The sequence below is a fragment of the Malania oleifera genome, chromosome 4 (assembly GCF_029873635.1).
Source record: "Malania oleifera isolate guangnan ecotype guangnan chromosome 4, ASM2987363v1, whole genome shotgun sequence".
Classification (NCBI taxonomy): Eukaryota; Viridiplantae; Streptophyta; class Magnoliopsida; order Santalales; family Ximeniaceae; genus Malania; species Malania oleifera.
In genome coordinates this window covers 62,549,469-62,562,574 of record NC_080420.1, presented here as the reverse complement: position 1 = coordinate 62,562,574, position 13,106 = coordinate 62,549,469, and the positions used below count along the sequence as shown (strand labels likewise).

The 13,106-nt window shown below is 34.8% G+C and overlaps 1 protein-coding gene across 3 annotated transcripts; it reads right to left on the bottom strand.

The window, feature by feature from the left end:
• Positions 1-1,191: 1,191 nt before the first annotated feature.
• LOC131153486 (putative caffeoyl-CoA O-methyltransferase At1g67980) lies at positions 1,192-12,834 on the bottom strand. Of its 3 annotated transcripts, none has more exons than XM_058105825.1 (5): positions 12,695-12,834; positions 11,613-11,698; positions 2,621-2,765; positions 1,899-2,033; positions 1,192-1,670 (listed from the first exon to the last, which is right to left on the bottom strand). In XM_058105825.1, exons 1-5 carry the CDS (start codon positions 12,761-12,763, stop codon positions 1,377-1,379), a joined length of 729 nt encoding a protein of 242 aa, XP_057961808.1. In that variant the 5' UTR covers positions 12,764-12,834; the 3' UTR covers positions 1,192-1,376. The 3 variants fall into 3 exon arrangements, with proteins under 3 accessions (XP_057961808.1, XP_057961809.1, XP_057961810.1); XM_058105826.1 differs by having other exon boundaries at positions 1,192-1,661; XM_058105827.1 differs by having other exon boundaries at positions 1,192-1,655.
• Positions 12,835-13,106: the final 272 nt, after the last annotated feature.

Sequence of the window (13,106 nt, the reverse complement as noted above, 5' to 3'; positions counted from 1 at the left end):
AACTTTTTTGTAAAGCATATGCATCTGATTGGATGCCAAAATTATTAGAGACATTTTGACCCAATCTTAATCTATTTTGTAGCAAGACATTCTGTTTAGTCTCAATGAGGTTCTTTGAAGCTTGAACATCTTTGTCAATTGCTTGGATCATTTGCAAAGCATGCATCTTGATCACATTTAAGCATACTATTTTGACCACACTCCCATATTGTGTATGATGATCATGAGATTGTGTGTGTTTCGATTGTGTAATGTCAATACCCTTTCTAGTATGAAACTTACATTATTGGATCAATACACATGATTTTATTCTAAAATTATATGTTTAGTTATAAGGCTATGTATTTTGACCAACATGTTGTTAGTATCCATATCAAATATGATCTTCTGCATAGCTGAATATGCATAATCTCATTTTGGACATTTTCATGATTGGATGGTGCTTGCCCACATTTAATATCCTGTTGTGCCAAATGTTCTATGTTTTTGTTCAAAGAATTTGCGTTTTCTTTATAAAACCTCTTCTATGTAATCCAAATGCAAGATTGTTAGAATTTTATTGATTTACCTTGTGAATTTTATAAACATAAGAGTAAATGAACCTCAAATATTTTGGCAGCATTAAGTTGAGGGGTCTTATATATGGTAAGTGATCACTACATTTGTATTGGGTCTAATGCATCAATTTACGAGAATTAAGAAAATGCAGGCCTTGTTCGATTATAAAAGAGGGCAGTACACTATTCTTGAGTATGTTTTGCTTAATTTTGACCGAACAATGGAATCTACGATACAAGATACGCATCTTCAGTTTTCTTATTCATATATTGTTTCAAGCTCATGTGCTTGTAAGTGATTTGAGAAAGCTATTGATGCTGTTCCAAAAATATTTTGTCAAATATAACTCGAAGACGGAGCAAAAATTAATTAAAGTTATTACCCCTCGTAAGATTTGGTAAATGATATATAGAATGAGTTACAAGTGCGCTGTAATATAATATTTGTACATAGTATAAATATAAAATAAGTAAAAGATTTATTCTATTTTATTTTAGCTACAAGTCATTAACTTTTACAAAGGTAAAATAAGATGTAACCAAGCACAAATCCACAACTCAAAAAAAGAAAAAAGAGCAGATCTAGCAGTTCAACAGACAACCACATCAAGCACTGAATTTGACTCTCCCTTATTGAAAAAAAAAAAAAAAAAAAAAAGGTCCCTTATGGGACATCATCCAATAACTAGAACTTGAAAATTTCATGCTGCAAATCTCAATTTTAACCTTGTGAGTCGCGGGTGAAGGACATAAATTGAGAGAGAGTTTACCTTCAGTCTGTAGCCTAGATTGAGTGTTGAGCTGAAAAAAGAAAAGCAGTTAGGAAAGACGTCGGCATAATGTGAGGCCGTCGCCAATGGAAAGTTGGGAGATCTCGACACGGGGATCGGAAGCTAAGAAGGTATTGAACTCCATCAAGGGCTTTCTATCAGTCTTAAGAAACTCAGGCACGTGCTCTTCCTCCCACACAACTGAGCCAAACCAAAGCGTGTTATCGTATGCAATGATCCCTCCAATCTTCACCAGTTTGATTACGTGCTCGTGGAATTCCATGTAGCTTGACTTCGCAGCGTCCACAAACACAAAGTCGAACTCCCTCTCTCCCTTATCACCCTGCATCCATCACCAGGGCCATGCATGTAACTTCAATAGTAATTAATATAGAGAGAAAGTATATTGAAACTTTTTTTTCTTCTTTAATATCCAAATGGAGGAGTAAAGAAAAGTGGGAAAATGAAATATTAATGGCAGAACTTTTGCTTGATCTATTTATTGGGTTGTTTTTTTAAAAAAAGGAAAAAAGAAAAAAAAAAAGAAAGCTCTTTTAAAGCAAAAGCTTACATTATTACACAGCATTTTATCTAGAGCTGAAATGGCATCCGATTGAATGAAGTTGATCTTATGCTCCACGCCAGCCTTCTTAATGAATGGCAACCCGATTTTATATGCTTCGCTATCCACGTCAATTGCTGTTATCTGCTTGAGGGGAGAAACATAAAATGGCCATGAAGATTAAATCACTTGTCTGAGCTAGAAATATAAACACACATACACAAACATCGACACGACTAATCGTGTGTATACCCGTTGTTTTGTGTGTTTTTCGGCCTTAAATTTACTATTTTTCACGGAGATAACGAGAGAGTCATGAATGTAACTGAGGAACCTATGGGTCATTTTCTTATTTTAACTTGGTATTTAACAATGCATCCATTGAGAATTTCATTTTAATTTTAAACATGGGAGATTGAAGAATGACATTTTAAGAACAATGAAAGAAAATATGCAAATTGAAAATTCTCTCTTCTTTCTTTGATGAATAATTTGTACAAAAATCAATTAGCTATTTCATCCTCAAAGACTGTCAAATATTATGTCAATGCGTCTGTAATAGTTTTAGCCTTTGTTTGGAATTTGAAAAAAATTAAGAAAAAAAGTTTCATATATATATATATATATCCTTCTGATTTTTTTTCCTCTCTTTTTCCACGGAAAAACCTTTGATCTCAACAGCTTAAAATTTTGAGATTGCAATTAACTTATGAACTTTCCAATTTACTAACCTTTCCATCGTCAGGCAATGCAAGTGCAGTAGCAAGGAGAGAATAGCCTGTAAAAACGCCTATTTCCAATGTCCTCTTTGGATTCATTATTTTCATGAGCATATACAAGAACTGTGCTTCATCGGCAGGCACATTTTGCACGCTTCTGCAACTCATCGCCAACTATGTGTTAATACGCAGCGCCTTTTTCATATATTTAATTTATGCGAATTGAATCATGATTTCCGTGTTTTAGGATGCAGTCCAATAATTTTACCATTTGCATATCTTGAAATTAAGTTTAGAAAAGAATTTAGAAGAAGAAAAGTACTCTGATCCATCAAGTGTGCATATCACACCCACAAAGATCATTCTCCTCGTTAATAACCAAAACAAGTAAACCGTACCCCAAATTTACTAGTTACAATTAAAGGAATCCAAATTGCTAATACCGAGTAAACCATACATCAAATTTGTATGCTTCGATTAAAGAACCCAACTTGCTTAAAGGAATCAACAAATTCATTATCGGGTTCTTGTCGTCAGATCCAAGCTTTGTCATTGATTTGCACATTGTTTATCATTCACAAAGTCTAAATGTATGCTCCAAATTCAAATTCACTAGGCCTACACTACATGTACAACGAAAGCTAGTTCACCTTACATCTCATGTCTATTCCCACCTTTTTCTACAGTTCGAACTCCAAATGTCTAATGCATAACTCCTGAGGTTTAATTGTTATTGGAATGTTACCTATAAGACGCTTTCATTTTTATAAAATAGGTATCTCTATTTCTAGGATACATAGATCTATATATTTGGCTAATATCTTGTTTCTTTAAATCCATGTGAGCTATTTAGTATTTATTATTATTATTATTATTATTATTTGTCTATTAAAGGTTCACACTGTGCCTGGGCTACAAAACCGAAGGTAACCCATCCTCCTTCCATACCTTCTCATCCATCCCACAATTCAACCATGAAATCTTTAATATGAAGGTGCCAAAGGTTTTAATTAGTAGCTAGGATGATCTTTACCATCGCCGCTACCACCACGACCACCACCTTCTTCTTGACTAAAGAAACTGGTCCATTTGAATAATATGGACCATTTGTGGGCCCGTGTATTGTGGACCTCAGCACCATGGACCAATTTGACTAGCCAACAAGGAGAACAGGAAGGATGAGCTTGATCCTCCAAGAGGACCTAATTTTTTCTACTAGGCTAAGATATTTAATTATAGTTATATAGCAAAGTTTTGATTAGTCTAATTATTTCACTATAAATTAATTGAGTACATTATTTGAGACTTTTAAAACTTATTCATGCCAACGCTTCTTTCAACATTATAAAAGTCAATAACTTTTGCCCAATTCAGCATTTACTGGCTCATTAATAAGTTGTTTCAAACGATGTGATAAGTATTATAAATACTTTTTATAAATGCTATCAAATGATACTAAATGTCCTATCTAGATTGGTAATCAAATAATGTTTAATTCTTCAAATAGAAAATGAATCTTTGCTTAGTCCCTTTTAGTGCAATTTATTCAAAGAATAATTAATTTTATTATTTATATATTCATTATCTTACATGATATTATTAACATTTTTTTAATTACCATAGTTTGGAGTTAGACAAAGCTCCTTTATTGCATTAAATGAAATTTAATATTTCAAGAATTGCCTCAAATAGAAAAGGAGCTAACTTGATGCAAAAGTAAAATACTCAAGGAGTAAACTAATTTTGGTACCTCAAATATATGAGCTACAAGTACCTCAAATATATAATGAGTTATGTCTCATTAATTCTCTTTTGCTATAATTTACCTGTACATTAATTATGATTGTAGCGAGGGGCTTGCTAGTGGCAAAAGTAAGATTATAGCTTTATTTTTCTTCTATTTCCAAGTCCAAGGATTGAGAAAGGTCAATTCCATACCATATATTTGATGGGTGGAGAGAATTCACTCAATCACTGGTTCTGATTGAACTTAGTGAGGAATTGCACAATTGCACACAAAACACACAATTGATTTCAATAAATAATCTGAAACAAAATATAGACGAATTCTCTAAATACAATTCTCTCTTGTCACTAGTTAGTGTGTCTCTCTACACCACATCTTACATTACATGCACACACATCTATTTATAGCAATTGTTAGAACAGTAGGTGGGAATTAACTTCATGGAAGGTGGGCTAGTAGGTTGAGTTGGTTGCTTGCAGCTTAATAATTTCAATATAAATGGTTGGATTGGTGGAGCTGCTTCCGACCAAGTTTAATAAGTCAAGTTTAATTTTCAACATCCTCCCTTAAACTTGACTCTCCTAACTTTATCATTCTGAGCATTATCTTAAGTCTTACAAAAATATCATGTCTAAGTTTCCTTGTGAGAATATCAGCAATTTGATTATACGTGTTGCAAGATATCAATTCGACTTCTTTCTTCTTGACATGCTTCCTAATAAAATGATACCGAGTATCCATATGTTTGCTTATTTCATGGTAAACTAGATTCTTTGCAAGTGCAATCGCTGATCAATTGTCGATGTAGACTTCTGTGTGATTATCTTGAAGAAATCATAGATACTTCAGTACATTTTGATCCATATACCATGACAAACAACAAGGTTGGCAGTAACATATATACTATGAGTTACTTATTTGATGACCATGTAAACGTTGTATCTCCCATGAAGAATGTGAATCCAATCGTGCTTTTTCTTTCATCAAGATCTCTTCCCCAATCCCTATTTGAATAACCAATAAGTTTGCAATCACCTCTTGATGAATATAACATACCATCAAAATGGTACCCTTGACATAGCGGAGTATCCTCTTCGCTGCATTCAAATGGGACTGGTCATGAGTCTCCATGTACCTACTCACAAATCCAACTTTGTAGAGTATGTCTGGTCTGGTGCACGTCAAATACCTCAAGCTTCCAACTAGACTCTTGAAATATGTGGAGTCAACATCTCTTTGCTCATTCTTTTTCAATTCCAATCCCGTTTCAACTAGAATTGTCACAGGGTTGCAGTTGTCCATCCCAAACTTCTTTAGTATTTCTTTTACATAGTGACTCTAGGAGATGAAGATTCCCTTCTCGCTTTGCATGACTTCTATGCCAATAAAATGACTTATCTGGCCAATATCCGTAATTTCGAATTCTTTGACCATGCTCCTTTTGAAAGTGAAAAACATCTATAGATTGCTGCCAATGAAGATCAGATCATCAACATATAGGCAAACAATCGACATGCTTCCGTCTGTCTCCATCTTCATGTATAGAGCATGCTCGTATTGACACTTCCCAAATCCATTATTCTAGAAATAGTTATCAATCCTCATGTTCCACACACAAGGTGTCTATTTCAAGTCATAGAGTGTTTTCTTCAGCGTGTAAACTTTATCTTTATTGCCCGTCTTCATTTATCCAAGTGGCTGATTCATATAGATCTCTTCTTCCAAAAAACCATTTAGAAATGTTGATTTCACGTTCATCTGGTAAATCTTCCATCCATTTTGTGCTGATAGTGAAATTAGTAATCTGATGGTTTCAAGCCTGGCAACTAGGGAAAATATTTCTTTATAATCAATCCCTTCTTTCGTCTTGTAACCCTCGGCAACAAGTGTTGCTTTGTACCTCTGAACTTCTCCTTGAGCGTTCTTCTTGGTTTTGTAGACCCATTTCACACCAATAGTTTTGTAACCCTTCAGGAGATTTATCAACTCCTAAGTTTTATTCTTCTCGATGGATTAAATCTCTTCATCCATCCTTTTTGTCCATTTTTCTTCTTCGTTAGCCTCCTCAAAGTTAGCCAGGTCGTTGGTTAACAATAGATAATATAGTGTAACATACTCTTTTATTTGTTATGTAATTTCATACATATTAGCCTCTATAGTGAACCGTATGTCTACAACTTAAGAACTTGTGACTCGATAGCCACTTCTCTTGTATGTGTGGGTTCTTCTCCTTCAAGCATCAATCTCGCATCTTTGGAAGATTCAGCCTCGTCCCACTTCCAGGATTCATTTTCTTCAAAAATGGCATCCTCACTGTGAATGACTTTCTTGTTGATGGAATTGTAGAGAAGATATCCCATGGTGCTGTCGCCGTATCCAACAAGGATATACTTCTCTTCTCTATTTTCCAACTTTGTCCTTCTTACCTCTGGGATCTTGGCGTAGACTATAGATCCAAATACTCTAAGATGACTCACACTGGGCTTGTGAGTACTCCAAGTTTCATGTGGTGTGTTTGTACTAATACTCTTCGTAGGGCACTTGTTGAGCATATAGATTGCACATGACACTGCTTCTGCTAAAAAACGTTTTGGCACATTCTTATCCTTTAACATGCTCCTCACCATGTTAAGGATCGTGTGATTCTTCCCCTCTGCTACACCGTTTAATTGAGGAGTGTATGATGGTGTGAAATGTTTTTGAATCCTTTGTTGCCTAAGGAATTCTAGGAAAGCTTCATCCTTGTACTCACCTCCTTGGTCTAATCAGAGTGACTTGATGTGATAGCTACTCTGTTTTTTCACAAGAGCTTTGAACTCTTTGAACTTGTCGAACACTTCTAACTTCCTTTTCAAGAAGTAGACCCAAGTCTTCCTGCTGTAATCGTCAATGAAGGTGATGAAGTATTGATTCTGTCCATTTGAAAACAGTCTTAATGGACCATACACATAGGCACGTCTGTGTGTACTAGCAAGAGCAGCATGATATATCTCTAATCGGCTTGCTTTCTAAAGTTGTTTCTGTGTTGCTTGCTTAAAATACAACTTTTGCATATCTCATTTGGGTGGTGGATGTTGGGTAAGCCTTTCACCATCTTCTTGCTTCCTAACTGTTTCAAACTTTCAAAGTTCATATGTCCATACCTAAGATGTCATAGCCAGTATTTGTCTTTGATGATAGCACTTAAACACCTTAGCATATCATGTTGAATGGCGAGTGGAAACATTCGATTCTTTGCCATTTGTACTCGAGTAACGAGCTTATCTCAAGCATCTATTATCACAATTTGTTTATCTCTAAGGCTAACTCGGTAGCCTTTCTTCACAAGCTATCTGAAATTCAGGATGTTAGTTTTCATGTCTAGCACATAATAAACGTTGGAGATGAAAGCATGATCTCTGGACTTCTGCTTAATCAAAACATCTCTTCTCCCTTGGACTGGGACTTTAGAATTATCGCCAAAATAGATCTCCCCTTGAACTTTCTCATCAAATTCAATGAATAGGTTCTTTATGCTACTCATATGGTTGCAGGCTCCAGAATTGAGGTACCAAACACTTGGTCCTGGGTTAAGCTGTGTGCCATTAACATCAACGAATCTCCATATGCATGTTCAGTTTTCGCAAGGTTAGCCCCCTCGCTAACCTTTTCTTATTGTCGCCCCTAACACTTGTTGGTATAGTGTTCATACTCGCGGCAGTTGTAGCACTGAATGTTTCTCTTGTTTATGTTGGGGCGGTTATTGTATCCCCCTCTTCTTCCTTATCCTCTGCCTTGTGGGATATAGTTCTGTTAATTGCGTCCTCCTCTAATGGGACTTCTTTCACCTATGCCTCCTTCTCTGGATTCAAAATTTCCAGAACTTCTTCCATGAGATCCTCGGCCTTGTCCTCTTCCTTGTTGTGATGTCCCCCCTTTGTCGTATCTATCTATAGTAAGGGATAATTTCATTTTGAGGGGTTGCTCGAGTGCTTTATCATCACTTCTTCTATTGACTTTCTATTTATGCGCTTGGAGTGAGCCCACAAGTTCTTTTATGAACATGGTTTCTATATCTTTTGTTTCTTCCATGGTCGTAGCTATATAATCAAATTTAGATCCAAAGATCGTAAAATGTTCTCACAAATTTTCTCGTCTTTGAGAGTCTCTACATTTATTCTCAATTGATTTAATACTACCATAACCCGTGTATAGTAATCAACAATACATTCAGTGAATTTTATTCTTAAAGATTTTTAATCACTTCGTAATGTTTAAAGACGAATCTTCTTCACTTTGTTTGTACATTTGTGTGTTCGATGGAGAGAGTCCCAAACATTTTTGGATGTATTGGCGGAAGCCATGATTTTGAATGAGGCCTCATCATGGCCTTGGTGGATTATGGATTTCGCCTTGCAATCCATTTTTCGATCGGCTCGCAAGATCGTTCTTTGAGCATCAGACATAGATGCTTCGACTTCTTTTGATGGGGCTTCTTTGTAACTATCTTCAACAATGTCCATGACATCCTGAGCACCTAGTGAGGCTCTCATTTGAATACACCAGTTGTCGTAGTTCTCCTTTGTCAACTTTGGAATAACAGCTTGTGTAGTATCATTAGCTATCAAATTTAATATGTCAAAAAATAGAGTGATGGGGATGTAGTTTGGAAAATTGGATGCTACCAATGTGTTCATAAGGTTGAAACACTTTAGGAACCGGTTTTGGGTTGCAAAGAACCAATTTAAAAATAACTGAACTGGATGAAAGAAGATTATGGATCGGTTTGACTAAATGGAAGATAGACGACGTCAGTGAATATCGTTAGGCCACGTCGTGGTTTCTAGGTGTGTCGTGTGTCATGATGATCCGCAAGTCGGTCAGTCGAGTCAAGTTGTGCTCGGGTCTGGATCCGAGTTCCTAGTTGCTAGGCCGAGTCACAAATCGGGTTTCTGAGTTAGATCATGTCACTCGGACAAATGCGTAAAGCGCATGACATCGTCGGTCAGTACTCTCGCTTGCGCGTGCTTATGAAGCATATTCGGCTGGTTGCGCGTGGGAGCACGTGTGTAGTCGTCTAAACACTTTTTTGAGACGTGGTTTTCACCTATGGACCCGTCTTGACACGAATTTCACAATGGTATACTCAAAAATTAATTTTGAATAACTTCAAAAATGAGAAAAAAATTCGAATTTGTCTATGCTCACCTTTGTTTGGCAAATTTTAGCGAACCTGGGAGCTCTACTACCACTTATGGGTGGAGGGGACTCACTTAATTAGTGGTTGTGATTGAATTCAGTAAGGAATTGCACAATTGTATACAAAGCACTCAATTGATTTCAATAAAAAATTTGAAACAAAATGCAGATGAATTCTCAAAATATAATTCTCTCTTCTCACTAGTTAGTGTCCCTCTCTACACCACATCTAACATTACACACACATCTGTTTATAGTAATTGTTTAAACAATAGGTGGGAATTAACTTCAATGGAGGTGGGCTGGTAGGTGGAGTAGGTTGCTCGCAGTTTAATAATTTCAACATAAATGGCTAGATTGGTGGAGCTGCTACTGACCAAGTTTAATAAGTCAAGTTTAATTTTCAACAATATTTCTCACTCTCTCTCAAACTTAAAACATTAGTCATTAACTTGAAAGTCTCAAATTTTAACAATATATTAATATTTTTAATAACTTTTAGCATATGTATTGAAGGAGGCTTAATTTAAGTTGGTCATCGATCTCGTAATTAATTAGAGGGAAAAAGTTAACTACATTGGAAATTTTGCAAAATATTAATTATTTGTTAGGTTAATCATTCCCAAAGAAGAAAACATAGAACTTTCTAAACTTTGCAAGTTGATAATAGATACATATTACATGTTTGTTTTGATATTTTAATAGTTTGTTGGAATTACTTACACATAGGGCTGCAAACCGGCCAAATTGAGCCAAACTTTACCATGCTCAAAATATTTTTTAATTAAATTTTTAACCAACCATGAACTTGAATTAAGTTTAAATTGAACTTTGAAATATACTTGTCAAACTAATTCATTTATAGAAATGAGGGAGCTGACAAGCCTCTATTGAGTTGTTAGGCAAAAAGTGAAAGTCCGCTCTTAGAGATGTTTTGGCTCCCATCAAATTAACTAGCCTATTGTTCTTGAGCCTTATCCCTATCACTAAAATTAGGTCATAGATTTTTGGTCAAACAAGCCCACAACTAAAAAAAAAAAAAAAGCCCACTACAATTTATGAAGCCTAGTTCGATCATTTTAAATGAGCTAATTAATCTGAAATTACTAAACGAACCCAATAAAACCTACACTGGAGTTGCCCATGAACAAGTTGGGCTTCTTTCATATTCAAGCTCATCTCATTTATCAAATCAAATAAGCCTCAAAATTGAAATTGTAAATCACTACTCATTCATATCATTAACAAGCTCTTACTGATCGAGCTAAGGACCTAGATTGCTTGTGAGTGATTTGATTCATTTGTAGTCCTACTCATATGTAGCGTGCAGAAGTTATTATAAACCTCGGTCCATCGATCCGAAGCTTTTAGGTTTAATTTGCAAATGTCTGCCGTCTAGGTATTAGGGCTTTATCAACTACTCTAAGATGTAACTCTTTGTTAATTCAATTTAATGGATAGTCAGTTAGTAGCTAATATATATATATATATATATATATATATATATATATATATATTTTAAAAGACCCCTTGCCATGTGTGTTACTCAAGGATCCTCACTTCTCTTAATTCACACCTCATGAAAAAACTTCTAATATTTAAGAAAATGAGTATCCCTAAATATAACATTGATATCCAAGGTTCTGAATCTTTCAAATAAAGAAAATGAGCATTTATAGCGTTGATCTTAAAGTGTACTTGAATAGAGATTAATTATAAAATTATATATGTATGGGTAATCTCCAAACTAGCTTGTGAAAATAGATCTTTTAGCTTTCAATTAGATTCTTCCTTCATCCTTTTATGAAAATTTGTGTAGATTGAATAAAATATAATATAAATGTACATTAAATTTCATTCAAATTCATATACTATTTTTATATTTTAAAGCATGAATTTTAACATTTAAATTTAAACTTTTATAGATTTAAAAGAAATTTAATGTAATTTTATACTACATTTTTATCTACTAAAATTCCATAATCTTTACTCCCAAAGAAAAGGATGATAGAATATAAACAGACAAAAATTCAGTTTCAAAATTGATCCAATAAAGATGCACATACATAGAGGACTTACAAGCAGGCATATTTCTTTAGTGTGGCTTCTCGTATCTCTTTAAGCTGCTGGTGCTCTCTTGGATACGCACTCGTTTCTAAGATGTACTGTGCTCCCCCGCCCCCAAAACCAAAAAAATAAAAAAGTTCTTTTATTTAGCATACATCAAAAGGTTCCACTGTAAAGCCAAAGCTATACAAACTATAAATATATATATATATATATATATATATATATATTCACAAAAATTTAAAACCAAAAAATTCAACAAATAAGATATCGGATATTAATAAATATTCAAACAAGATGGTTTGTTACGAATGTCAAAGATATCAATCCCGAAGAAGAAAATCTTATGCATCAACATACAAGATATCGGAAATCAACAAAACTATGGACGATCATCTCAAGGATGTCAACTTTCAATGTCTATATATATATAACTAGAAACTATGTAGTCACAAAAGCATAATTAAAACCAAAAGGCAGCATAAATGCAATAGATGTGTGTGAAAACAGAATTAAACACACTGCCCGCTTTATAACATGCAGTTCCTACGTATAGTAAAATCCATATATTTCGTAAAAGTTGAGTACAACTCTTGGAAAGAAGCTTCAAATTTGCACCATAATTTCTGAAAATGTGGAATAAGGATGAATTGAATATGATTTTATAGGCAGTGGTTAGGGGCATGGAGTTTAAATACCGTATTAAAAAAAAACAATAATCAATATTCAGTTTAGTTGAATTATATGCTTGCATAAATATACATTCAAAGCTTCTGTTGCGACTAACAAAGGTATGGACTCAGAAATGGAGTAGAAATAGATTATACAGAATGAAAAATTAAATTGAAAAAAAAAGAAAAAAAGAAGAAGAAGTGATGAATTCAATTTCATTTCATCCAATTACATTCCTATAAACATACAGTAAAAGAAGGGTAAGCCACTCGGTAGATAATTAAGTTGCACTCTCATCTATGGAAGCTGTTCATCAGACACCGCCATCATCCCAAAAAAATCAAAAAAAAAAAAAAAACAAACAACGGACTGGATGTGTTGATCAGCAGAAAATAAATTTGAGAGAGAGAGAGGATAAGTACCTTCGTAAGAGATTCACTTTGAAGGAGACTCTTGGAAGGAAAATGAATCTGGGAAGGAAAATCAGCCATGACTTAAATCTCCCTCTCTCTCTCTGCAGCTCACACAAACAGTCTGCAGCTGTTGGACGTGTTGATACTTATTACTCTCTCTCTCTATATATATATATCACTAGAGCAACAGGCTAATTAATGTGTACAATGCTGCAGATATATAAATTTAATTAATTAAATAGAAATGCGTTGCATTATTTTGCCGCATTCGTGCGGGCATGGCCGCTTTTTACGCGTTCAAGTTGACTAGTTCCACATCCACCCTACCAGCGCGACCCCCGCCGCCCCCCCACGCCCCACCCAATCTGTTTGTCCAAGTCCCCCGGGCGAAAATAAATAAATTCAATTACTAAACAAAGCA